This window comes from Tachypleus tridentatus, chromosome 12 (genome assembly GCF_004210375.1).
Source record: "Tachypleus tridentatus isolate NWPU-2018 chromosome 12, ASM421037v1, whole genome shotgun sequence".
NCBI lineage: Eukaryota > Metazoa > Arthropoda > Merostomata > Xiphosura > Limulidae > Tachypleus > Tachypleus tridentatus.
The window spans coordinates 49,356,774-49,383,489 of NC_134836.1; the positions used below are offsets into that span (position 1 = coordinate 49,356,774).

Genomic DNA, 26,716 nt, shown 5'->3' on the forward strand with positions numbered 1-26,716 from the left:
CTTCCACATGTATGGAAATCAGCCATTATCACTCTTGTCCCCAAGAAAGGATACAACTCACAGCGTCCCCAAGAAAGGATACAACTCACAGCGTCCCAACGATTTCAGACACATAAGCCTATTAAATTGCAAGTTACTAGAAAAAATCATCATAGCCAGATTGTTATGGAAATTATAAAACAACAACGTGCTAGTCAATATTCAGAAACAAAAACAGACAAACTGCAGATCTCGTACGCCTTATAGAAACCAGTTCTACAAGGTTTAACAAACTCCAAGCCGCGTTTGCCGTCTTCCTAGACATGTAAAAAGCGTTTGACACTGTCTGGCACAATGGATTAAAATGCAAACTTATGAAATCCAAAGTACCTTCAATTTTCATCAGATGAATTTCCAATTTTCTAGAAAACTGTAAAGCTAAAGTCAGAATCATCTCCAATTTATTCAAATTATTCACCTTTATTGCTGGCGTCCCACAGGGATCAGTTTTAGTCCACTACTGTATACACTAGTGTCCTACCATAACCGTCTGCACAGCTCACAATACGCGGATGGCATTGACCGAAAAGGGGCCCGTTTAACTAAATGTTCTTTTCTGATACCGACTTGCTTCTACCTACATCATGGGCCTTATCCATCTCCATCTCTGTTTTCTTGCCTCGTCAGAAGATCAGATATTTTCATCAGCCCATTTCGCCAAAACAAGACACAACCACTATGTTGCGAAAATACCCGTTACCGTGTATTTTCAATTGTTCAATCTTCGAGCACCCTTGGAGATTAATTGTTTCAAACAATTAATGTTACACAAAATATGTGCCCGAAATGTGTGTGTTTATGTGTCCCAGTTGGCATTTCCAAGATGGTTGTCAAGAAAAAGGAAAAATTCTCACAAGAACTGGAATTCGCACAATATTAGCAGATAAGTATACTAAAGTAAAACCACTGTAGAAATACAATATTAAAATAGACACATATTTGTTTTATCCACGATGTTACCAGAAACTGTTCTTTGTTACTTTCAATTTTATTTTCATGACATGGTGACTATAGCGTTCAATCTGCAATTTGTGGATCGCGGGTTCGAATATCCGTCAACGAACATTCTCGCCTTTTCAGTCTTTGGAGTGTTATTATGTAGGTCAATCCCACTATTCTCTGGGAAACGAGTAGGCGGTGGGTGGTGTTGACTAGTTGCCTTTTCTCTAAGACAGCTAGCGCAGATGGCTCTCATTTAGCTTTACGCGAAATTCGAAGCAAACTCAACTAGTTTACTTTCATACCAGGTTCGAGAAAGAGTGATTGTTTAAAACGTTGCTACATAAAATAAATTTATTTCTATTTAAACGTAGCATTTTTAAAGTGATTTTACCTTAAAAGAAAACAAAAGTTATCACAATTAACTTACTACGAGTGTCATTTTTTTCATAAAAACTGCCATGGAGCGTTTTTCTATGCCAAGTTTCCTTCGAACTGTTCAATGTTTTGAACCAACTTTGAAGCAACGCCAGTACTGAAACCGGGCTCCTACAAGTCTGTAGACATATTGCTCTGCCACTGAAGGAGAGCGTGGGGCACAGAAACTTTTTTCAGCATACTTTAAAGATGTATGAACATGTATTTGTACACTTGTCAGTTCGCCCATCAAATATGGACGGAGGTTATGTTTAGACCTCTGTAAGTGTGTGAGTTTATCAGCAATATTTCTTGAAAAAAGGTTAAATGGATTTAGACTATGAACAAGCGAAGATATGATTATTTTTTTAGGATAAAGGTCACAAAAATACTGGTAAATCCCTATTTGTTAACATGAGGACCGTTTTTCACCAACCTTTTGTCCTATAACTCAGTTAAGAAGATGATTGGGTTTTCATGAAACTTGGTGGACATATGTAGAATATTAGTCCTAGTTGAAAACAATGGACATACAGATATGTATACGTATGTTTTCGAGAACAGAATATAATCAATTCTGCGTGATGAAAGTATGCGCCCCTTTAGTACTTGAACGTTTTGCCTTTGCTGTCTCTGTTCATTTCATTCTCTGCATGATTTTATTGGACCCATTACATTGTACATACTCGATGCATATCTATAATTAGTTGTTGTTAAAAGAAAAGCTACACAATGGGCTATCTGTCCTGTGCCAACCACGCATATTGAAACCCAGTTTTTAGAGTTGTAAGTATATATATTTACTGCTGAGCCATGCTAATGCATGTGGTGACTGTTTAATGTTGGTTATTTGGTTACAAGAAATGTTGAGGTGTAGCTGTTGATATTTAACAGAAAATTGTGTAACTAACCCTGTAAACAAAATGTATTTCAATGTAAACTGTTACTTTTCTTCTCTTTGTAAGAATTTGGCGACGTTTACCTTTGACCGTTTGTAGTAACAACCACAACCCTCTCCAACTGTATATGTAACTTACTTACTCATTTGTTAATTGATTCATTTTATCAATTCATATATAGGATATTGGTTGATATTTATATATTTTTGTTAAAACAATGGCACTAAGAGATGGTGTCACGTGAATATTGTCTGCAGTATTGAATCGATTTTGAAGACGGACATTTCGAGTGTGTTGAGCAAACGTGTATATTTATGGCAACCAACTTTAAACTACTCAATACAACTGCTAGTAAAGGACTAGTTAATAACCTAAAGTTCGTCCGGCTTTGTATGATAAATTATTATTGCTCAGTCACCTTTACTTAATGCGTAAATAATTTAAACTTCCATGTTCACAAAGTACATAACTAAATGACTTTTAAAACCTGCATAAAGCAGTTTAAACGTAAATATTGTATATTATCTAACCATGTATATCTGTCAATAAGCATCTATCTGTGAGTAATGTAATATGGTGATTATCTCATAGTTTAGATATATCGAACTGTTAATCGAAACCAGTCACTTCAGAGTCTGTCATTAATTGACTATTAATTAAGTAGCTGACCATTCAGTTGGTCAACTCCAATATAGGACCTGTGTTTAAGTACTTTGTTCATTGTTGTGTAGAGTGAGCAACCATAGCTGTGTGAATTGTTTCTGTAAAACAGATATCTTTGTGTTCTGTTTTATACTACTTGGCTACTGGTGTATGTTTATTCTGTGTTATGTTTTATACAACTTGGCTACTGGTGTATGTGTTTCTTCGGTGTTCTGTCTTATATTACTTAGTAACTCGGGTACGTGTTTCATCTGTGTTATGTTTTATGCTACTTGGCTACTAGCATATATGTTTCATCTGTGTTATGTTTTATAATACTTGGCTACTGCTGTATGTGTTCCACATGTGTTCTGTTTTATAGAGCATAGTTACTGGGATACTGGTTTCTTCTGTGTTGTGTTTTATAATACTTGGCTACTGCTGTATGTGTTCCACATGTGTTCTGTTTTATAGAACATAGTTACTGGGATACTGGTTTCTTCTGTGTTCTGTTTTATATTACTTAGTAACTCGGGTACGTGTTTCATCTGTGTTCTGTTTTATACTACTTGGCTACTAGCATATGTATTTTTTCTGTGTTCTGTTTGATACCACTTGGTTACTGCTGGATGTGTTTCTTCCATGTTCTGTTTTATACTACATAGTTACTGGGATAAAAGTTTCTTCTGTATTCTGTTTTATACTACTTGAATACTGCTGTATGTGTTCCATCTGTGTTCTGTTTTTATACTTGGCTTCTGGTGTGTGTGCTCCATCTTGACTACTGCTGTATGTGTTCCATCTGTGTTCTGTTTTATTCTGGTGTGTGTGTTTCTTCTGTGTTTATACTACTTGAATACTGGTGTGTGTGTTTATCTGTATTCTGTTTTATACTACCATCTGTGTTCTGTTTTATACTACTTGACTACTGGTGTGTGTGCTCCATCTGTGTTCTGTTTTATACTTCTTGACTACTGCTGTATGTGTTCCATCTGTGTTCTGTTTTATACTTCTTGACTACTGCTGTATGTGTTCCATCTGTGTTCTGTTTTATACTACTTGGCTTCTGGTGTGTGTGCTCCATCTGTGTTCTGTTTTATACTTCTTGACTACTGCTGTATGTGTTCCATCTGTGTTCTGTTTTATACTACTTGGCTTCTGGTGTGTGTGTTTCTTCTGTGTTCTGTTTTATACTACATAGTTACTGGGATAAAAGTTTCTTCTGTATTCTGCTTTATACTACTTGAATACTGGTGTGTGTGTTTCTTCTGTATTCTGTTTTATACTACTTGAATACTGGTGTACGTGTTTCTTCCATGTTCTGTTTTATACTACATAGTTACTGGGATAAAAGTTTCTTCTGTATTCTGTTTTATACTACTTGAATACTGGTGTACGTGTTTCTTCTGTGTTCTGTTTTATACTACTTGGCTTCTGGTGTGTGTGCTCCATCTGTGTTCTGTTTTATACTTCTTGACTACTGCTGTATGTGTTCCATCTGTGTTCTGTTTTATACTACTTGGCTACTGATGTAAGTGTTTCTTCTGTATTTTGTTTTATACTACTTGGCTACTTATATAAGTGTTTCTTTTGTATTTTGTTTTATACTACTTGACTACTGGTATACATGTTTTTTCCGTATTTTGTTTTATACTACATGCCTACTAGTATATGTGTTTTTTTCTGTATTTTGTTTTATACTACTTGACTACTAGTATATGTGTTTTTTCCGTATTTTGTTTTATACTACATGCCTACTAGTATATGTGTTTTTTTCTGTATTTTGTTTTATACTACTTGACTACTAGTATATGTGTTTTTTCTGTATTCTTTATCAGGTTACGTGGTTGCTAAGATGCGCGAGTTCTATTTGTTCAGTCTTAGACTGTTTGGCTGCTAAAATGTGGTTGCATGTTAGCTCATTTTCACCATTTTGTCTATATAAAATTGGTATTAGTCTCTTATATCCAATTTCCTACTTCAAAGCTGTTTCTCACGAGTTGAGTTAGTAAATCAAAACCACCTATGGCGCTGGTGTAAAGCGTTAGATTATTGCAGCAATAAGACTAAGACAGTAGTGCTATTACAATAAGACTTCGAACTAAAACAAACCAGTTTAGTTGTGTAACTGTATTTATTAAAGAGTACGTTACATTGAAGAAGTATCTAATCGCGTTTCATACTCCAAGCTTAGGAACTCACTACATGGAAGGGAAAAAACACAATTTTTTAGCCTATTGACTTTAACTCTGCCGCTGTATAAAATACAGTTTATACAAGGGTTAAGATGTCGAGTTTATACATAGGTTGAGATGTAGGAACGTATTTTATGACAGAACAATTTTTATTTCCTCTCATTATGTTGTCTTCTTTACAAAAACTGTCTACCACAATTTGTTTAATCATCTGAGATCTTTGCATGATCTCTTTGTACAAGTTGTGTTTCTAAAGTCTTCTAATAGTGTTTCCTTCTTGATGTAGTACCGAATACAAAATATTTCACCTGATGGTTATTATTCCAAATACAGTTTTATAAACATTTAGCTTCAATATTTTCATTCGTAACCGACGGCTCACAAAACTGTTTTGAGTTTGTTTATGTTTTTGTTTTGTTTTTCAAGTATAAACCTTCAAGTCATAGCTCCGTCGCCTTTTGACCGATTTGAGATATAATTATAAATTTCGGATCAGGAGGTTACACCCTATCGGTTGATACATTTGGCCAGCCCAAGATCTCATAAGCTAATTTATTATAATCCTACGAATTTCAATTTGAGGGTAGGTTGGTAGAGACCGTGATGAGTAGAACAATCAAACGTCCCTCACACTTGGTGATGTACAAAAATATAACTAATAAAAAGAAGGAAAATGGTCTCATACATTAATTTCCTATTATCTTGTCTTAAAATAAGTTCAAACGCCTCAGCTATTGAGGATTCCCTTCTGTTGTTTTTTTCGTCAACCCTGCTCTGTCCTGTAATTGGCACTTAACTTTCTACTTTCCAACAAAAACGTCATGTCTTTCTTTTCGCTCAGAACAGCTGCTTCTAGAGGGGAAATGCCTGAATAGTCCATGGCATCCGGGGAAGCCCCGACCTTTAATAGCAGCTGGACAATGGGTTTATCGTCGTCCATCACAGCATGGAACAAAGGTGTCTTCCCGCTCTTACCGTCCTGAAAAATATAAACAAGTTCTATTACCGAACCAGGAAGGAATATCGTGGAATGTAACCTCTAAACGTGTTCTGCCTCAGAAGGAATTATACTGGGTAAATGTTTAAAAGACAAATCATGTTTAGCTGGACACGGTCTTCAAAGTACCGAGTATTAATACCACGAGTATACTGCTATAATTCACTAACTTATCAAGGAAGGTGTCTGGAACCGTTGTTGTCTATGCATCATTAAAGATCTATCTTTAAGACATATATTGTTGTTTATACATCACTGAACATCTGTTTATAAGATAATTTTTTTTTATCTATACATCACTCAACATCTATCTATAAGATAAATATTTTTACCTATACATCACTCAATATATGTTAAGTTAAATGTCATTATTTATAGATAAGTGAATATCTAAGTTAAACTAGCCGGTTACCCGTGGCGTCATTGCATTAGATCCACGAGTGACGTTTTAATGACGTCATATCTGCACCTTGACAATGAAGAAAAATAATAAAAGAATAATAATATGTAACGTCAGCCGACTTCTTTTTCAAAAGACTCTTTTAACTTTAAATCTGTTCTTGACCAACTAAACCATAACGCCCTAATGGCCAGTTTAAATGTAATTTCCCTCTGCAGAGAAGTCCCAACTACCGAAACCTGCAAGATAGTTTTAGAATTTTATATCCAAGAGCCCAACCCATTGATACACAAACCCAGCAACCAATTAGCAACCCTTATAGAATTTACTAACTCCAAAACTTACTTTATGTTCAATGACCAAAGCTACCTACAAATAAATGGCCTAAGTATGGGGAATCCTGTGTCACAAGTTCTAGCCAACATTTTCATGACAAACATTGAATTTCAAACGATCAATTCAGTCTTATACCCACCACTATACTGGTACAGATATGTTGACGATACAATTGCTGGATTCACATCTATAGAACACACACTTAGTTGGCCCGGCATGGCCAGGTGAGTTAAGGCGTTCGACTCGTAATCTGAGGGTCGCGGGTTCGAATCCCGGTCGCACCAAACATGCTCGCCCTTTCAGCCGTGGGGACGTCATAATATTACGGTCAATCCCACTATTCGTTGGCAAAAGAGTAGTCCAAGAGTTGGCGGTGGGTGGTGATGACTAGCTGCCTTTCCTCTAGTCTTACACTGCTAAATTAGGGACGGCTAACAGAGACAGCCCTCGAGTAGCTTTGTGCGAAATTCAAAAACAAACAAACAAACACACTTAGTTTTTTTCAATCACGTTAACTCAATACACCCCAACATTAAGTTCACCTGTGAACACGAAAAAACTAATCAAATAGTATTTCTCAACTTCAAGATCACAAGAAAATCCACAGAAAAATCACCCACACTGGACTACACATTCCCTGGGACTCAGTACATGAAGCAAAACAAAAACTCGACATATCAAGAAACCAAATAAACACAACTATAAAACTATGTTCACACGATAAAATTAACGATGAAATCAATAAAATAAAACAACACTTCATGAACATTAGCAAATTCTTCCATAAACTGTTGAAAAATTATACAGAGACACTTAGATCAACAATACAATCAACAACCAGCAAACAATAATAAATACCAAGAAACAACAAAGTACAAAACTATACACTGCTGCATACCATATGTTTTCGACATCAGCGAAAAAATAACCAGCATTTGGAAAAACTTAAAAAAAAAACACAACATTCCAGTAAACACCAAATTTATTTAAAAAAACAGGTACAAAACTAAAGTCCAAACTATGTGAAAACTACACTGACAAACATAACACCAACATAATTCATAAAATACAATGCAACAACTGCCAAGACGTTTATATTGGAAAATCAAGCAGAAAAATGGAAACCAGATTCAAAGAATAGAAGAAAACACCTTCACACGTTTTTGAACACTGTAAGTCAAATAAACACAACATAACCATAGAAAACACACAGATACTAAGTACGGAAACAAATATAAACAAACCTAAAATCAAAGAAGTCCTACTTATACAGCAATTCAAACAAAATAAACCAATATAAAGGAACACCTTTATACCTATACTAATTAATAACCTAACATATACTGCAACGCCCCCTATAATCCCGTATCCGTTTATAATCTCGTTCCTAAGACACGAGCTTGGCAAGGGTCAGTTGCAAACTCTTTTTGTTAACCTAAATGACCTAAGAAGGTCGAAACATTGTTCTCTACTTTGTTTTAATAAAAGTTTTGATACCCATACCAGCCATCTTGAGATACGTGATTTGGTTTTGTGTCAGAGTTCAATATTTTGAAGAATTGAGTTTGACGTGGTTGTAAAAGTTGGCCGTTTGTCAACAGACATTCAGCCGTTTCGTCTGGCTTACCACTATTTGTATTGTCATTATGTTATCTATGTAGTTGTGTTAGATTCATTTTGCAACTGTTGTATAAATGTATTGTTGTATTATTTGCGTAGTGATGTCAGATTCAGTTTCCAACTGTTGTATAAATGTGGTTCTTGTATTATCTATGTAATGATGTCAGATTCATTTTGCAACTGTTGTATAAACGTATTTTGTATTATCTAAGTAGTGATGTCAGATTCATTTTGCAACTGTTGTATAAATGTGGTTCTTGTATTATCTATGTAATGATGTCAGATTCATTTTGCAACTGTTGTATAAATGTGGTTCTTGTATTATCTATGTAATGATGTCAGATTCATTTTGCAACTGTTGTATAAATGTGTTGTTGTATTATCTGTGTAGTGATGTCAGATTCATTTTGCAACTGTTGTATAAACGTATTTTGTATTATCTAAGTAGTGATGTCCGATTCATTTTGCAACTGTTGTATAAATGTATTGTTGTATTATCTAAGTAGTGATGTCAGATTCATTTTGCAACTGTTGTATAAATGGGTTCTTGTATTATCTATGTAATGATGTCAGATTCATTTTGCAACTGTTGTATAAATGTATTGTTGTATTATCTGTGTAGTGATGTCAAATTCATTTTGCAACTGTTGTATATACGTATTGTTGTGTTATCCAAGTAGTGATGTCAGATTCATTTTGCAACTGTTGTATAAACGTATTTTGTATTATCTAAGTAGTGATGTCAGATTCATTTTGCAACTGTTGTATAAACGTATTGTTGTGTTATCCAAGTAGTGATGTCAGATTCATTTTGCAACTGTTGTATAAACGTATTTTGTATTATCTAAGTAGTGATGTCAGATTCATTTTGCAACTGTTGTATAAACGTATTGTTGTGTTATCCAAGTAGTGATGTCAGATTCATTTTGCAACTGTTGTATAAACGTATTTTGTATTATCTAAGTAGTGATGTCAGATTCATTTTGCAACTGTTGTATAAACGTATTTTGTATTATCTAAGTAGTGATGTCAGATTCATTTTGCAACTGTTGTATAAACGTATTTTGTATTATCTAAGTAATGATGTCAAATTCATTTTTCAACTGTTGTATAAATGTATTGTTGTATTATCTATGAAGTGACGTCAGACTCGGTTTCCAACTATTATATTTTATCTTGTGTTTGTGTTATATATAAAAAGTGTAGTGGTATCTGGTTTACTAATGTTACATTTAACTTTATGCTTAGTTATATTACAGCGTTTCTCAGTGATATAACTTTGGTTCTCATCAAGTGAATACTTCTTTCATAGATAGTAATGCTGACTGGTTGCGTCATATACTAGAAGGTAACATTGTATTTTACGTCTTATTTTACGCCTGTAGTTTTATAGAACTAATTTCAGGTTCAGCCTTATATGAATTAGTATCGTCTGTAAACATAGACTTATTACTACCTTTTTTTTTATTTACATTATCGTGGAAAGCTTATATATTTATGTGGAAAGTAACACAGTTTAGCAAATAATACTTCTTACATAGATAGTATTATTTGCTAAACTGTGTTACTTTCCACATAAATATATAAGCTTTCCACGATAATGTAAATAAAAAAAAAGGTAGTAATAAGTCTATGTTTACAGACGATACTAATTCATATAAGGCTGAACCTGAAATTAGTTCTATAAAACTACAGGCGTAAAATAAGACGTAAAATACAATGTTACCTTCTAGTATATGACGCAACCAGTCAGCATTGCATAAAGAATATGTAGACACATATTTAACGATAATATGTAATCGATAAAAAAGTTTCATATCACGTCACAAGTTGTTTACCGATAGCAAGTACTTAAGGAATTATGTGTCACCTACCTGTACGTCCACATCACAGTTTGCTTTGACTAGACTTTTGATCACAGCAAAAGCTCTGTTTCTCACAGCGATATGCAATGCTGAATAGCCTGAAAATATACCACAGACTAAACAACGCCATATTTTAATGATGCAACTCATGTAAATATTCTTCAAAGTAAATCACAGTAAAGGGACATTATAACACTTTAAGTCTATTAAAGTAACTTATCAACACTCTAAGCCTATTAAAAGACGTTGTTAACACTATGAGTCTGTTAAGCCAAAATGTAACACTGTAAATCCACTAAATAATGTTGTAAACTTTTTAAGTCCACTAAACAAAGTTGTAAACAGTGCAGATTTATGAAAGAATATTGTAAAAACTATAAATCTGTTGTAAACATTGCTTGTCTAGTAAGTTAAATTACGCTTCAAACACCGAGTTTATTAAAACATTTTGTAAATGCTACAAGTTTATTAAGTAATATTAGAAACACTAAATCTATTAAAGTATGTTGTAAATGCTACAAGTTTATTAAGTAATATTAGAAACACTAAATCTATTAAAGCATGTTGTAAACGTTACAAGTTTATTAAGTAATATTAGAAACACTAAATCTATTAAAGCATGTTGTAAAAGTTACACTTTATTAAGTAATATTAGAAACACTAAATCTATTAAAGCATGTTGTAAAAGTTACACTTTATTAAGTAATATTAGAAACACTAAATCTATTAAAGCATGTTGTAAACGTTACACGTTTATTAATTAATATTAGAAACACTAAATTCATTAAAACATGTTGTAAACGCTACAATGCAGTTATTTATTAATTGTCCGTTAAATCATACTCCACTAGTCCAACTGAGGCACAGCAATATGTCTGCGATTTACACTGCTTAAAACCGAGTCTCGATACCCGTGATGGGCAGAGCACCTATAGCCCATGGTATAGCTTTGTGCTTGACTTCAAACATACTCCACAAAAACTGAAAATGTTACGATTTAACATATAAAAGTACATGATATGTTAAATAATTTATATAATATAGAGAACATGATCTGCAAAAGAAAGTTCTCGTCACTTTTAAACGAATAAATATTGTAATGCTTCATACCAGGTATTCTTGAGGGATTCACATTATGCTTGCAAGTTTATGTCTGACATTAGTTTCATAACATATCTACATGTAACTGATCATGTCGCTCTTGGCCGGATGGCTGAAACTCGTTAAAACGTAGGAATCTTTTTACAAAGTTACATACTGTAAAACATGAATCGTTATATTGTGTAAGCAGGCGGTAATAGAGAGACTCGTACAAAGCGACTTGGGATGGGTGTTACTCATGAGTTACCACATAAGGAACTCGATCCGACTATAAAAGTAGGGTGGGTGTCCACTAAATTTTCTCTTGTTTTTAGACTTCTCTCCGCTTTTGGTCTTGCTCTGTTCATTCAACAACGACTTCGAGTCACAAGGTAATTAGAAAACAATCGGTTTACATTTAAAACTTTCAGCATTGTGAAAAGAAAACATGTTACCCGTTTACTTGTGTTTGATTGGTTGTTTTTGTTCACTTTATCCGACGTTTGTCAGCTCTAAACCTGCATTTTGTCAATACCTTTTGACTACCTATTGGTTATCTGAACACCACGCCGCCACCAATTAACAGTAGATATGTAAAAAAGCATTTCACCGACTGTACATAATATAGGTGTAATAGCATAACACTGACGTAACATTAGAAGCATCAAGTTAACATCCAATGCAGACGATAGAACATCATCTAGTTTGCGTGACACATTGCTTCAACAAATTAAACGTCAACTTATTTTAACTGTTCTCAATAGAACGCAGCACTTGCATTTGTTGTAAGGAAAAAATATTAACCATTAGATACATACCCCCCTCACGTCAATTAAATATTCTATTTTGTAAACAGTTGGATATTTTGGAATAACTAAAACCTAAAAACACATGGTCTTACATACATCTGTGTTATTTTACCGAAACACACATGGTCTTACATACATCTGTGTTATTTTACCGATCTAAAATAAAGAAGATGAATTGCATTGCAATTCTAACAAGTATCAGTGTTTTCACTTGATCGCAAACGTTGTATGTAGCTTAAAGTTTTGTATATGTTGATCAGAACTAAAGAATATATAAACACATAGAGTCTGGTTTCGTACCGTCGTTATCATATGAGACTAGAATATCACGTGTAGATCTGTTATTAAGAAGAACCCGCAAACATTCCAACTGATTGTATTTGACCGCTAGGTGCAAAGACGTGTTTCCATGACGATCTCTTAACTTAGGAGAAGCGCCCTCTTCCAGTAAAATCTCCACAAGGTGTTGATTGCCTACAATTACCGCTAGATGCAGAGAAGTCTGAAAAACAAAGTTCAAAATTAATTCTGTATAGAAAGTATTCACTGAGATTGATTACTTTAAATTCAGTAATATCTGAAGAAATACCAGGAAACTGAGTGATAGATCGAGTCGTGAAAACAAAGAAACTACATATTATTAGGAGGTTAGCGTGCCGGGCTATGAATCTGAGGTTCTACGATTCGCGTCATGCTTCTCCAACTTATATTTTCTCGCATTCTGGAGCTGTGAGCGCGTTACAAGAGTATCGGTCAAACACTACTATTTGATTAGGGTAGCCCTATAATTAATGGTTGATGCTATTGATACTTTGTCTTTCATCAAATCTATCACAAATGTCCCTCGTGTAGTTTTGCATTATAATCCAGAAAAAAAAAAATGTAAGTATTAGAAGAGACAAATGTTACTGACGGTCAACAAAACGTGGTCCCAACAAATATAACTCACGAGCAACAGAACGTGGTGCTAACCAAATGTTACTCACGATCAACAGAACGTAATTCTAACAAATGTTACTGACGGTCAACAAAACGTGGACCCAACAAATATAACTCACGATCAACAGAACGTGGTGCTCACCAAATGTTACTCACGATCAACAGAACGTGGTTCTAACAAATGTTACTCACGGTCAACAGAACGTGGTGCTAACCAAATGTTACTCACGATCAACAGAACGTGGTTCCAACAAATGTTACTCACGATCAACAGAACATGGCTCTAACAAAAGTTACTCACGATCAACAGAACGTGGTTTTAACGAATGTTACTCACAGTCAACAGAATGTGGTTTTAAAAGCTTTGGAAAATTTGTTATTAAGCGAAAATGTAAATGAATCCAATCAATGCGTTTGTTTGTTTTTTTAGAATACCTATTGAATTTCACAAAAAGCTAATCGAGGGCTATCCGTCCATAATTTTGAAGTGATAGACTAGATGGAAGGCAACTAGTTAACACTATCCATCGCCATCTCGTAAGCTACTTTTTTCATCAAGGAACATCAGGATTCATCGTGACATTATAACAATCCCATGACTAAAAATGCTAGCGTGTTTGATGGCAAGATTCGAACCCGAGACTAGCAGGTTATGGGTTCAGTGCCCTAACCGCCAAACTATGCCCGGGTCCTATAAATCTCTTGAACTGTTATGTTAGAGTTTCTTCACCACTAACGATTTAACAACAGAATTTATGAAAAACAACAAGGGTGATTTTTAGACTAGCTACGTCACAGAATACGTTATTTATCGGAAAGTCCCGTGTATATGAATGTTAAGGATATTAAAAGAAAACAATAAATTCGCGCACTAGTTTGGAGAACTTCAGTTTTATAACACAGTGTCGACTTTATGAATACACTGGAACTACACAAAGAAAACAAAGGTGAGGGTGATGTAGTCTTTATATGCATTTATTAATGTCCGAGCATCTGTTTGATGTGAGCTTTCCTATGAGTTACGGTTTAGTTCATTATCAAAATTACTTTGTAAATACCATTATCATGACAGGAAGTCAGGCTTAGTGTATGTGCATATATACTCCTCTCAAGTTCAAAAGGTCCAGTTTTCTCGGTGTCCACATTAAATAACAGTTCCATGGGAGCAACAAAGGCCCCTTTAGTGAAAGCACTTTTAGTGGGTGAAACATCTATTGTTGAAATATCTACTGTTAAAATATCTACTGTTGAAACATCTACTGTTGAAATATCTCTTGTTAAAACATCTATTGTTGAAACATCTACTGTTGAAATATCTATTGTTGAAATTTGATTGTTGATTTAAAACAAACTGTAAATTTTCAGTAACACATAGCGTTACAGAATAAGATATTGTGGATTGTAATACAAAGCTATATAAAAAGCTATCTGTGCTCTGTCGAAACACGGATTTCAGCATTTTAAGTCCGGAAACTTATCGCTGATCCAACGGAAGAAAGAATATTTATTATTAATATAAAGTGTGAAGGCTATAGCTACAAACATTTACAAACGTTGTTGAACAATATATATGTAGAAACGGCTGGTATGGGTAGAGAAAGCACTATGTAGAGGAGCGAACCTTCTTCGGTTATCGTCAGGTTCACAAAAAAAAAAGGATGAGGTAACTGACCGATAGCTGACCACATGTTTGAAGGGGGTTATGTAATTGAGTGTAGGAATGTAGAGGGCGTGCTTAGATGTTGAATTATATTTATTAATATAGGTATGAAGGTGTTCCTTTGCATTGGTTATTTTGGGCTTGAGTTGTTGTATAAGTAAGCCTTCTTTAATTTTGAGTTTGTTTCTTTATTTAGTATTTGGGTGTTTTGTATGGTTATGTTGTGCTTATTTGATTTGCAGTGTTCGAAAACGTGTGAAGGTGACTTTTTGTGTTCTTTGAATCTGGTTTTCTATTTTTCTACTTGTTTCTCTAATGTAGAAGTCGTTGTATTTTATAAATAATGTTGGTGTCGTGTTTGTCAGTGTAGTTTTTACATAGTATAGACCTCATTTTTGTATCTGGTTTTTGAATAAATTTGATATTTTGTTACTAGTTTTTGCCAAATGTTGTTTATTTTTCTGCTAATGTCAGGAATATATGATATGCAGCAGTATATGGTTTCGTGATTTTTTAAATCATAAGGTATATTTACTTTTGTTAGTTGATTTTGCTTTTTGTCTAAATGTGTACGTATAATGTTTTCAACGGTTTTTGAAGGAAATTTGTTGATGTTGATGAAGTCTTGTTTTATTTTGTTGATTTCATCGTTAGTTTTATCAGGTGAACATAGTTTTGTAGCTGTGTTTACTTGGTGCCTTAATTGTTGAGTTTTTGTTTTGTTTCATGTGCTAAGTCCCAGGGAATGTGTAGTCCAATATGGGTGATTTTTCTGTAAATTTCTGTTTTGAATTGTGTATCGGTTCTTGTGATCTTGAGGTGGAGAAATACTATTTGGTTAGTTTTTTTTACTGTTCACAGGTGAACTTACTGTTGGGATGTATCGAGTTAACGTGATTGAAAAACTAAGTGTGTGTTCTGTATGTGTGAACCCAGCAATTGTATCATCAACATACCTGTGCCAGTATAGTAGTGGTTGTAATGCTATGTTTTTTTCATTTTCACGGGTTGTTGAACAATATTATGTTATTAAACACAGACATATATCTTTTCTTCTTTTTCATTTATTAAAAATAATTTTGATGCTATTTTTTTCGTGGTTGGAAATTTATTTCCCTACGATGTCTATACGATATTTCGTTCGTTGTTCATTCAACGATAACCGGTGTGGTTATCGCAGTGGATGCACAGTTTGGTTTGTTTTGAATTTCGCACATAGCTACACGAGAACTATCTGTGCTAGCTGTCTCTAATTTTGCAGTGTAAGGTTAGAGGGAAGGCAGCTAGTAGTCACAACTGACCGCCAACTCTTCGGCTACTCTTTTACCAACGAATAGTGGGATTGACTGTCACATTATAACGTTGCCACAGCTGAAAGGGCGAGCATATTTGGTGGGACGGGAATTAGAACCCGCGACCCCCAGATTAAGAGTGGAGTGCCTTAACCAAGTCGGGCTGGATGAATGGTAGACCAAAGTCCTACATCTTAGAACCAGAAGAACAGTATTGTGTAGCACGGAAAATACAATAAAATACAATAAAATACACACACACTTGTATTATTGTGTCAACTACACATTCTAACAGAAAAAAATAAACCTTTTTACATTCTATATCGAGAGAAGAATATCTAGCTATATTATTCTATTAACTACATATTATAACATCAAAAAATAAAACCTATTGTTTTATGCAAGAAGGGAGTATATACATATATTTGTTTTCATTACAGACCAAAACTCACTTCAATCGCACCTAAACAATTCGTACCAGTTACAGCTATCTCTCCGCGAGAGAGATAATCTAAACTAAACTAAAATATAAGTACATTAACAGCATGAAAGTCGTCCAGTTTGTTGGAATGATGACAGATACAGTAATTATGAGACGGAAAGAATAAAAGAAACTCCATACCATTCCAGTGTCGAGAGATATATTACCATATACGTAACTTTGGGGAATCCCTGTGCCTGATAAGATATTATTGCGTTTGGTTAAGCTTTTTTCATAAATAATACAAGGTTTTCCTTAAAGAAACAGAGTTCATATTTGTTTTACATAAGTTATTTACCGAAAACAAACGTGTTTCACATTTGTCTGTATAAAAGGTGTTTACTGAAAACAAACAAATTTCACATTTATCTTTATGTAAGATGTTTACGCTAAATAAAAGGATTTCAGATTTATCTGCATATAAACTGTTTGCCCTCAGTAAAAGAGCTTCACATTTATCTGCATATAAACTGTTTGCCCTAAATAGAAGGATTTCACTTTTTTCTGGATATAAGAAGTTTATCCTTAATAAAAGGATTTCGCATTTATCTGCACATAAAGTATTTGTCCTGTGTGTGATAATGGTGTAGTAAAGAAACAAAGGTCATGTGGTCCAGCCCTATATCGCAATGTGGAAATAAATCACCAGTAGGTATGTTTACCTGATGTAAATAATTGAACATATCTATAGAGGCTCCTACGCACTTCATTAAATAACACAACCTCTTGACCAATAGAACATCTTCATGAACTGTGGCGATGTGCAGTGCCCTGCAGATGCAAAACATAAACAAACATTTTAATACAATACCTAACCTATTTAAAGACAACCAGAATATTTTATGTTAAAAACTAAATATACCACACTAGTGTAAGAGTAATAATTTTAACGCGTCAAAGAAAGTAAAGTTTTAGGTCGGTGATCGTGTTTTCACCCTATTATTACATTAAATGGTTACTTTTTTAAATTGGTTTTCAAATAAGACATTTGACAACAAAGTTTTAAGAACTACTTTTCCAATCCAGATAGAAATAAAAAGACTTTTAACCTCAACTGATTTCGAAGAATCATTAATGCGCTTTGTTTGTTTGTTTTAATTTCGCACGAAGCTACTCGAGAGCTGTCTGCGCTAGCCATCCCTAATTTAGCACTGTAAGACTAGAGGGAAGGCATCACTACCCACCGCCAACTCTTGGGCTACTCTTTTACCAACGAATAGTAGAATTGACCGTCACATTATAATGCCCCCAAGGCTGAAATGGCGAGCATGTTTGGTGTGACAGGGATTCGAATCCGCGACCCTCGAATTACGAGTCAAACGCCTTAACCCACCTGGCCATGCCGGGCCCGATCATGTGCTACTGGTCGGATAAAGCCCCATTGACGAAACATTGACTGGAATGAAAAGCTTTTATTATTATCTGGAGAAGAAAGATATTTTTTAAAACTCTACTACCAGTATGTTTAAATCCCATCAATATGCACTAAAAATGGTGAATTCCAAATGTGTATTTAAAAAAATATTTGAACACTCTGAAACAAATAAATTTGATTAGTATTTTAGCATGTGGGGTTAGCCCTAATCTAAATGTGAGTCTATCAAATACTCATGGAATTATGACTAAAAGTGTAGTGAAAAATTAGAGTAACCAACTTATATCTCTAAGCATTATAATCCTTGGTCTATACTATAAATATGTTTTTCGGTCTTTGGTGATGTGATTAATGCGAGACAATGTTACTTCTGACAAATGTATGCTTAAAAACACATTAATTTTATTTCTGGATAACTTAATGTTTCAAGCAAACACCAGCTTTTACAGAAAACAGTTGTTAATGTAACAAATGATTTATTTAAACTGTTCCGACCACAATGATTCTTGTAACCCGTTTAGCCTGAACTTATTTCCCAAACATCACACATAACATATATCGAACACCAATAGGCCTGGCATTGTCAGGTGGTTAAGGCACCCGACTCGTAATCCGAAGATCGCGGATTCAAATCCCCGTCGCACCAAACATGCTCACCCTTTCTTCCGTGGTGGTGTTATAATGTCACGGTCAATCCCACTATTCGTTAGTAAAAGAGTAGCCCAAGAGTTGGCGGTGGGTGGCGAAGACTAACTGCCTTCTCCCTAGTCTTATACTGCTAAATCAGTGACGACTAGCCCAGATATCACTCGTGTGGCTTTGCATCAATTCCCTGATGGCAAATTAAAATTATTCCAAGAACTTATTTGTTTGTTTCAGTGCAACGCCAACATTTTTAGCGTTGTAAGTCCATTGAGGACATGAAGAGACCTAATTTTAACTAATGTACTGACTTACTTAGTATTTATAGATATATAAAATTAAGAATACACATAATATTTTATGAAAAGAAACGATTTTCTGAAAATATCTTACAAATGACTATAATCACTTCGAACTGAAGATATCGTTTCAATATTAATATAATGAATATTTTGATATCCGATATTCTTTATCATTAAGTTATATTATCTTCATCTTTGGTAATAGTGTCATTAACAATAATTGGATGAAATATACAGTGTGTATAATAAGTTTATTGTAATTATTTCTCTATTTTATTATGAGGATTTTTTTTTTTTTATCTAAATGTGCGAAGTTAGGACTAACGTGGTCGAATCTTGTGAGAAATTAATGAGATTACGGTCGAAAAATGTAACTAACATCGATATAGCCAGCTGATGAATCAATGCATTCTAATCATTGTTGTATGGCAATGTTAGGCTGGGGTGTTCGATTCACCACATCAATAAGCGGGTTAATACTTAATTAGCCCTAACCAGAAGTTAATTATAATGCACTAATTGACCTCGATTTGTAGTAAGTTTCTACAGCTTGTTTCCAATCAAAACAACAAATTTTGGACGTGTTCTCTCAATAATTACTGTCGGGCTTTTGTATCAGACTACACTGTGACATTGAGTTAATATCTATCATAAGAATATGTTAAAATTAAATGGTTTCTTGAACGTATTACAAAACTATTGAAAAGTCTATTTGTAATTTTATTTTATAAAACAGTCACCTTTCTCGTACTTTTTTTAACCAATTAATAAATATAAGAGACCTACCTGTCTCCATCCTCATCGGCCATTATGGAGTACTGAACATCAAGGCTGTGTCGTTCCTCGAAACTACTTTCAGCCCTCTCTCCAGTGACGTATTTCTTAGGGTAGAATTTTATCAGATTTTCAAAGTTCTTGTCTTGAATGAGATTGTTCGAATCTGACCAATAAACGTTTGATACCTCTGATGTTTTCTGGCTAGCATTTTTTATCTCGTAAAGTTCGCATGACAGTTTATTCAAATCTTGAGGTATACCCATGTCTTCAAGAAAGGTGTCATTAAGCAGCGTAGATTCACAACCACGAACAGAGTGGCCAGTGTCAGACAGACTGATGTACCCTGAATCTTGAGTAACTACGGGATGTAATTTACACGTAGGGCTGTTTTTTGTTTCGAAATAGGAAAGACCCTGGCGAAGGCAATGACTGTGATTTGAGTTAGGTGAATCAATAGGATTATTTTGGTCAAGTTCATGATTGTCTTTTTTTAGGCATTCACTGAGCACACTTGAGCCTCCGTCACAAAAACTCTCAGTACTGAATGTGAATGTATTTAAATGAAGGTTTGTTTCATTTGATTCAGAAAAACGTCCTCGCATGTGGCATGAGTAATGTGGCAGAGAGCCTCCTGCTGGCGCCAAAGATCGTTCTTTTGGGGCACCTTCAAGTAGTTCCGATATCACTTTTGATTGTGTTGTTGGTGCGAAACCTTTTTCGCCGAACTGGAAATCTGTTATTGAACGGGTTTTCACTAACGTTCTCATAAATTTGGTTCCACTTAACTCGTGATTAAAGATGGTCCTATTTTCGGTATTGTGCTTCCGTTTTGAATCACGGGGAAGATATTTGGCAGCGAATGGAATCTGGGAAGGGCCATAGACTTCATTTGTTCCACACGATTCCGGTTCGGCTACCTTTGGTTGCCCACGTTTAATCCCTTGGGTATCGAATTTCTTGCTAGAGGCGGCCATTAGTAAAGCTACAATAGTAGGGATAAAATACACGGGAAATCCCACACTTTTTATGGTACTAGTGCCAACTGTGCAATGTGTAAAGTTTAGTACATATGGAATGCCTCCTGTGACTAGAAAATAGTGGAAATACATGTTGTTTGTATCATGCAAATATCCAAATAGAGAACTACCAGTTTTATCATTTTACATCAGTCAAAAAACACTGTTATTCAGTAATAAAAAAGCAATAAAAATTACTATAGCTTGTTTATTGTTAAGTACAAAACTACGCAATGAGTTTTGCCCACTGCAGGTATAAAAACCCGAGTTTTAGCATTATTATCCCTCAGGAAGGGAAAGTTGCAGTAGTAAATTGACAAACAATGACTTATAAGCATGACCAGGTGGGTTAAGGCGTTCTACTCGTAATCTGAGGTACGCGGGTTCGAATCCCCAACGCACCAAACATGCTCGCCCTTTCATCCGTGAGGGCGTTACATTGTTACGGTCAATCCCACTATTCGTTGGTAAAAGCGTTGCCCAAGAGTTGGCGGTGGATGGTGATGACTAGCTGCCTTCCCTCTAGTCTCACACTGCTAAATTAGGGACAGCTAGCGCTGATAGCCCTCGAGTAGCTTTGCGTGAGATTCAAAACAAACAAACACACTTACAAGCATACTAAATATATTTTGTATGCAGCATGTACTATGTGTCCTGAAGAAAGCAAATCAATATTCTACGTCAGCGTTTCTGTTTCCGATTTTACACCTTTGTTGAGAAAGAAGAGAAATCTGTAACACATATATGTAAACGAATATTTTGTTGAATGTTCTAAACACATATACAAATCGTTATGCTTATAAATCATTGTTTGTCGGTTTACTGTTAATCAGTGTAATATGCTTTCATACACAAGATAAGACGTACTTCACTGAGCGAGCTTTTTCGTTATTATTATTTAGAAATATTAAAGGAAACAATTTGAAGAGGAATCACCTATTTAGTTGTCACTTCGCTGATAGCCTGGTGCACTCTTGGACTCTGAAGGGTTGCGGTCAATTTCGGTCATTCACCTATAATTTCAACTACGTTCTTCGAGTTACAAAACAAATCGTGCTTACTAGCTACGGAAGCATAGAGACTCACTATTAATTACTTATTTTCTCTCGTTTTAAAAATTGTAACTCCTTTTCAAGACGTAACTATGAACTGGATACATAAATGTAAACCCATATTGATTAACATCAATCAGAACGAAGCTTTGCTCACAAAAAGAATGCTCCAAAACTTAAACTTTAAGATTTAACTTGCGTTAGAGTTTAATAAATAGAATTTGAAAATCACAAACTAAATACGAATAAAACGTCACTTCTTGTGCTCTATGTTTTCCTCCGCTACTTTTCATCAGCATTGAATTAGCTCTTCCTCATTAGATTCTCGTTCTAATGTGCAATACAGTCTTGACCAATAACTGTACGTGTATTATGGATTTCCCAGTGTAGTGGTGAAGTGATATCGTTGGATAAGGCAAAGAAGACTCCTGATTGGTCGATTAGCATCGTTAAATGCTTACGTCCCTTTGCTCAAAAACCTGTACTAGATTCACTGCGAAAGTCGTATAATTATTACGTCACTGATGTAACCCAGGACTGAACAAGGTATAATTATAACCTTGTTGGGTTTAAAAAATAGTATTGAGTTGTCACTTACCTGAGACCTGCTATTTTACGTTTTATGTAGAGAGAAATATCCAATTGACTAGGCCCTGCTTGATCTGGCGATAAGAGACGCTTGACTCGCGATCTGAAGGCCATGGATTCGAATCTTCAACGCTGAATATACTCGTCCTTTATATTGTTCACGAAGAAATATCTGTCGACCCCAAACTCGATGAGATTAAGTACAAAATAAAAGTGTTGATTAATAAAACTAGTTTCAGCAAGTATTCAAAGTATTTTTTAATGACAATACTTAAAACATTTGAACTTCGCGCAAAGTTACACAGGCGATATCTGCGTCAGCCGTCCCTAATTTAGTAACTCTTGAGTTACTCTTTTACCAACAAACATATAACAAACTTATAACATCCCCCCCGCCTGTAAGGGCAAGCATGTTTGATGCTACGGTGGTTCGAACCCGCGATCCTCGGATTAAGAGTCGAGTGCCTTAACCACCTGTCCATGCCCGGCTGTTAGTTAAAAGTAATTTAATCAAAATTTGAATAACATCAACTAAATTTATATAAAAGAATTGGTTACTTCCTTAGCTCAACCTGAGAGAGATAAAACAAATTTATTTATTCGTGATTTTAATACCTTTCAACAGCAAATAGGAAACTTTCAATTAATAACAAAATATGAGAAAAATAAGAAAAAAATTGGCCGCATTTTTATTTTTACTGGATTATTTATTTTATTTTATTTTTTTGAATTTCGCACAAAGCTACACGAGAGCTATCTGCGCTAGCCGTCCCTAATTTAGCAGTATAAGACTAGAGGAAAGGCAGGTAGTCATCACCACCCACCGCCAACTTTTGGGCTACTCTGTTACCAACGAATAGTGGGATTGACCGTCACATTATAACGCCCCCACGGCTGAAAGGGCGAGCATGTTTGGCGCGATGGGAGTGCGAACCCGAGACCCTCAGATTACGAGTCGCACGCCTTAACATGCTTGGCCATGCCGGGCCATTTTTACTGGAAGCAGTTGTATCCACAAAAATACGCCGATTATTAGAAATACACTTTAAATTTTTTGATAATGTACAAAAAAACAAACTAAACTTACACGTTAAGATTTTATATTTAAAAATACAACAACTAATTTTATTGTTTCAGTTTTCTTCTAGTTTGAGCTTTCTTTTTCTTTTTCTGCACACAACAAAAATGAATTAATTCTCGAATCGCTAGAACAAGATAAATTAAATTATTCTTACGTATGTGTGTGTGTGTTTTTTAGAGTAAAGCCACAGAGGGCGATCTGCTCAGTCAACAGAGAGGAATCGAACCGCTGATGTTAGCGTTGTAAAATCCGTAGACTCACCACTGTACCAGCAGGGTATTAATTATTCTCATACCTCGGTCATACTGTAAGGATTGCACCATTTCGCTCTAACAAAAAATGTTGCACAAATCCCTTCAATTCACCAAAATCAAATATTTTTTTCCAAAAACTTTACTATCTGCGAATCCTTTCAGCCGTGGGGGAGTCATAATGTACGATCAATCCTACTATTTGTTGGTAAAAGAGTAGCCCAAGAGTTGGCAGTGGGTAGTGATAACTAACTGCCCTTCCTCTCGCCTCACACTGCTAAATTAGGGACGGCTAGCGCAAATTTCCCTCGTGTAGTTGTTCGCGAAATTCAACAAACAATACTACTTGCGAACAACCAATTTTCCCAATACACATAACTGAGACAAACACAAGACCTATCACAAACTATAAGAACACGATAATAACGAAAGAAATATCCCTACAAGAACTACTTGAAGCAATAAAAAACACAAAAACAAATCTCCGTGTGAAGATGAAATACAAGCTATCCTTCTAAAAATGGGCACTCCAAAATTGTTTGACCACCTAAAAACACTTATTAATCTATCTCTATCCTCAGGATACATCCCAGTTTCTTGGAAGCTCGCTAATATATTAATGTTCCATAAGGAAGGAAAGCCAGCAAATAAACCTGATAGCTACCGACCAACCAGCCTAACCAGCTGTGTAGGCAAAATTCTTGAAAGAATAATCAGTAATAGACTTTCCACACTCTTGGAGATAACATCAAAATTACCAAAAGAACAAAATAGATTCAGGAAATTTAGACAAACGACAGATCATTCAATTAGATTAACCGAAACTATAATAAATAACTTCAATAAAAAAGAATGCACTGTCGCTTGCTTCCTTGATATCGAGAAAGCATTCGACACTGTATGGCACGATGGTCTAAGGTTCCGATTGAATGAAATGGAACTACCGCGAGGAATTATTCGCTGGCTATCTAACGTCTTTGAAAATAGAAATTGTAGCGGGAATGTAGAGGGTACCTTTTCTGAGTACTTTACTCCTGAAGCTGGTGTCCCTCAGGGAGGGGTAGTTAGCCATATACTCTTTATCATGTATGTAAACAATATGCCACTGAAGGATCCAAATCATGGATTCTCTTCACAGTTCGCAGATGATGTGGCAGTCAGGAAAAGTGCCGCAACACCCACGATAGCAGCCACTAACATACAACCACAACTAAACAGAATAAGTGAATACTGTCAAAAATATATAATAAAAATAAACACAGCAAAAGCATAACTCGTAGTCTTTACGAAATTGACAAAACACGAAACAAAAACAGCCAGAAATATATATGAATGGTACACTACTTCAGACTGCCCCATCGGCAAAATTTTTAGGTCTGACCTATGATTCAAAATTAACTTGGATTAATCATGTCAACGAAATTAAAAAAAAGTCTGGCGAAGAACTAACTATGCCAGGAGTCCAACTGGTAAAAACAGTAGAGCATCTACACATAACATACTAAAAATCTATAAAACATACATTAGACCAGTAATAGATTATGCAGCTCCATCATGGATAACTGTAAGCAATGAAATAATTAAAACCAAACTACAAACAATCCAAAACACACTCCTTACAACAACATACAGAGTTCCAAGAACTATATCATCTCAGTTCATTCACAAATATTCGAACATACCATCCATACCAGATAGACTCCTACATAGTACAATAATGTTCTTCCATGAAAATTGGATGAAAAACGAATTACTATGCGAAATAGATAGGTACTTCATACATGATAAAGTTAGTCCTAAACATCTCTCCCCAGTCAATTTATATTTCAAACATAAAAATAAAATAAATAAACAAAAATGATAAAAAATAATTTTAAAAAAGTGCCACCAACAAACTTGACATTCTGCTGATAGAGCAAAATAACAACTATATATGTACCACAATATATGGACATTGACCTGAAAAGGATCAGAATAATATTAAGTTCACTCTGACCTAAAAACAAAATAATTACAAACTTCAATACTGCAAGACCACGGGAAGGAGAAAGAGGTCAAAGAGAACCTGACCCTCCAGGGTATGAACATATCTTACCCAAATACCGAGAGAGAGAGAAGTTTCGAACGTAAACTTTGATTTCTCGGGTCAAGATCACCTGTGGTGTTTTTCCACATTCACCACAATTCTTGGAAAAGGCTTGAATTGTTAAATAAATAAACACATAAAAACTACACATAGGCGTGTAAAGGAACTTAAATCTCTTACAGTGTATGAGAGGTTTACGCAGAAATGTGTGAACTCTATTTTAACTGTATGAAATATTTCTACTTTGCTATTAAACTAGAAATAGTTCCAACTAAAGGGTTTTCCATATAATATGTGGATTTTCCTTAAAAATTGTGCAATACTTTAATTTCTATTTTCTGCCCCCGCCCTCCCCAGTTGGCTTATAATGCTAAAGATCTGGTTTTGATACTTGCGTTGGGCAAAGCACAGGTAGCACGTTGTACAGCTTTGTGCTTAACAAGAAATAAACAAACCATTGAAATGTCTTAAACCCCAATGTTTCAAGTAGCTTACTGCCTAATTAGATATATATTAATTAATTTTAAACGCCATATTTGTTGAATTATCAAAACAAAAATAATGACTTTCAACTAAGTCGATGCACTTATTTTCCTTCTGGTCGTATGACTAAGACCGTATGAAAAGACCCATACCTCACAAATCTATATAAACAACTGCTGCTCGGGGCGATGTTTCAAAAGAAGTTTAGACCTTTGCCTTCACATAAAACAAAAAGTTAGTTTCCCAACAGGTCTTGCGATAAAGAGACACAGTGTGGGTGGAAACAAACACGGTTTAATTTAATATAAAACAAACATAAAATTTATATACTATTTATTTATAAACTTTTATATGCTACGCCCAATCTCATCAATGATGGCACATTGAGAGAGACCTTGCTTTTGCAGCTCGACAATTCTGTCACATTCAAACTCTATCAACGTTTTAGCCTTT

At 34.9% G+C, this 26,716-nt stretch overlaps 1 protein-coding gene across 7 annotated transcripts; it reads right to left on the minus strand.

The window, feature by feature from the left end:
- Positions 1-5,051: 5,051 nt before the first annotated feature.
- LOC143233242 (uncharacterized) lies at positions 5,052-22,497 on the minus strand. Of its 7 annotated transcripts, none has more exons than XM_076469233.1 (6): positions 22,373-22,497; positions 19,716-20,688; positions 17,273-17,381; positions 12,539-12,740; positions 10,359-10,447; positions 5,052-6,110 (listed from the first exon to the last, which is right to left on the minus strand). In XM_076469233.1, the coding sequence occupies exons 2-6, from the start codon at positions 20,678-20,680 to the stop codon at positions 5,895-5,897; spliced, it is 1,581 nt and encodes a 526-aa protein (XP_076325348.1). In that variant the 5' UTR covers positions 20,681-20,688; positions 22,373-22,497; the 3' UTR covers positions 5,052-5,894. The 7 variants fall into 7 exon arrangements, 6 of the variants coding, with proteins under 6 accessions (XP_076325348.1, XP_076325347.1, XP_076325346.1 ...); XM_076469232.1 differs by lacking the exon at positions 22,373-22,497 and adding an exon at positions 21,659-22,310; XM_076469231.1 differs by lacking the exon at positions 22,373-22,497 and adding an exon at positions 21,659-22,309 and having other exon boundaries at positions 19,716-20,787.
- Between the last annotated feature and the right edge of the window lie 4,219 nt (positions 22,498-26,716).

What these genes read in the sequence shown, in the direction of transcription:
- LOC143233242 (XM_076469229.1), bottom strand. Translation starts at nt 20,815, where the DNA reads ATGTATTTCCACTATTTTCTAGTCACAGGAGGCATTCCATATGTACTA. An exon ending in TGTTCAATTATTTACATCAG is followed by an intron (nt 12,741 to 17,272) that starts GTAAACATACCT and finishes TTTGTTTTTCAG; the next exon opens with ACTTCTCTGCATCTAGCGGT. An exon ending in ACTGTGATGTGGACGTACAG is followed by an intron (nt 6,111 to 10,358) that starts GTAGGTGACACA and finishes TATATTTTTCAG; the next exon opens with GACGGTAAGAGCGGGAAGAC.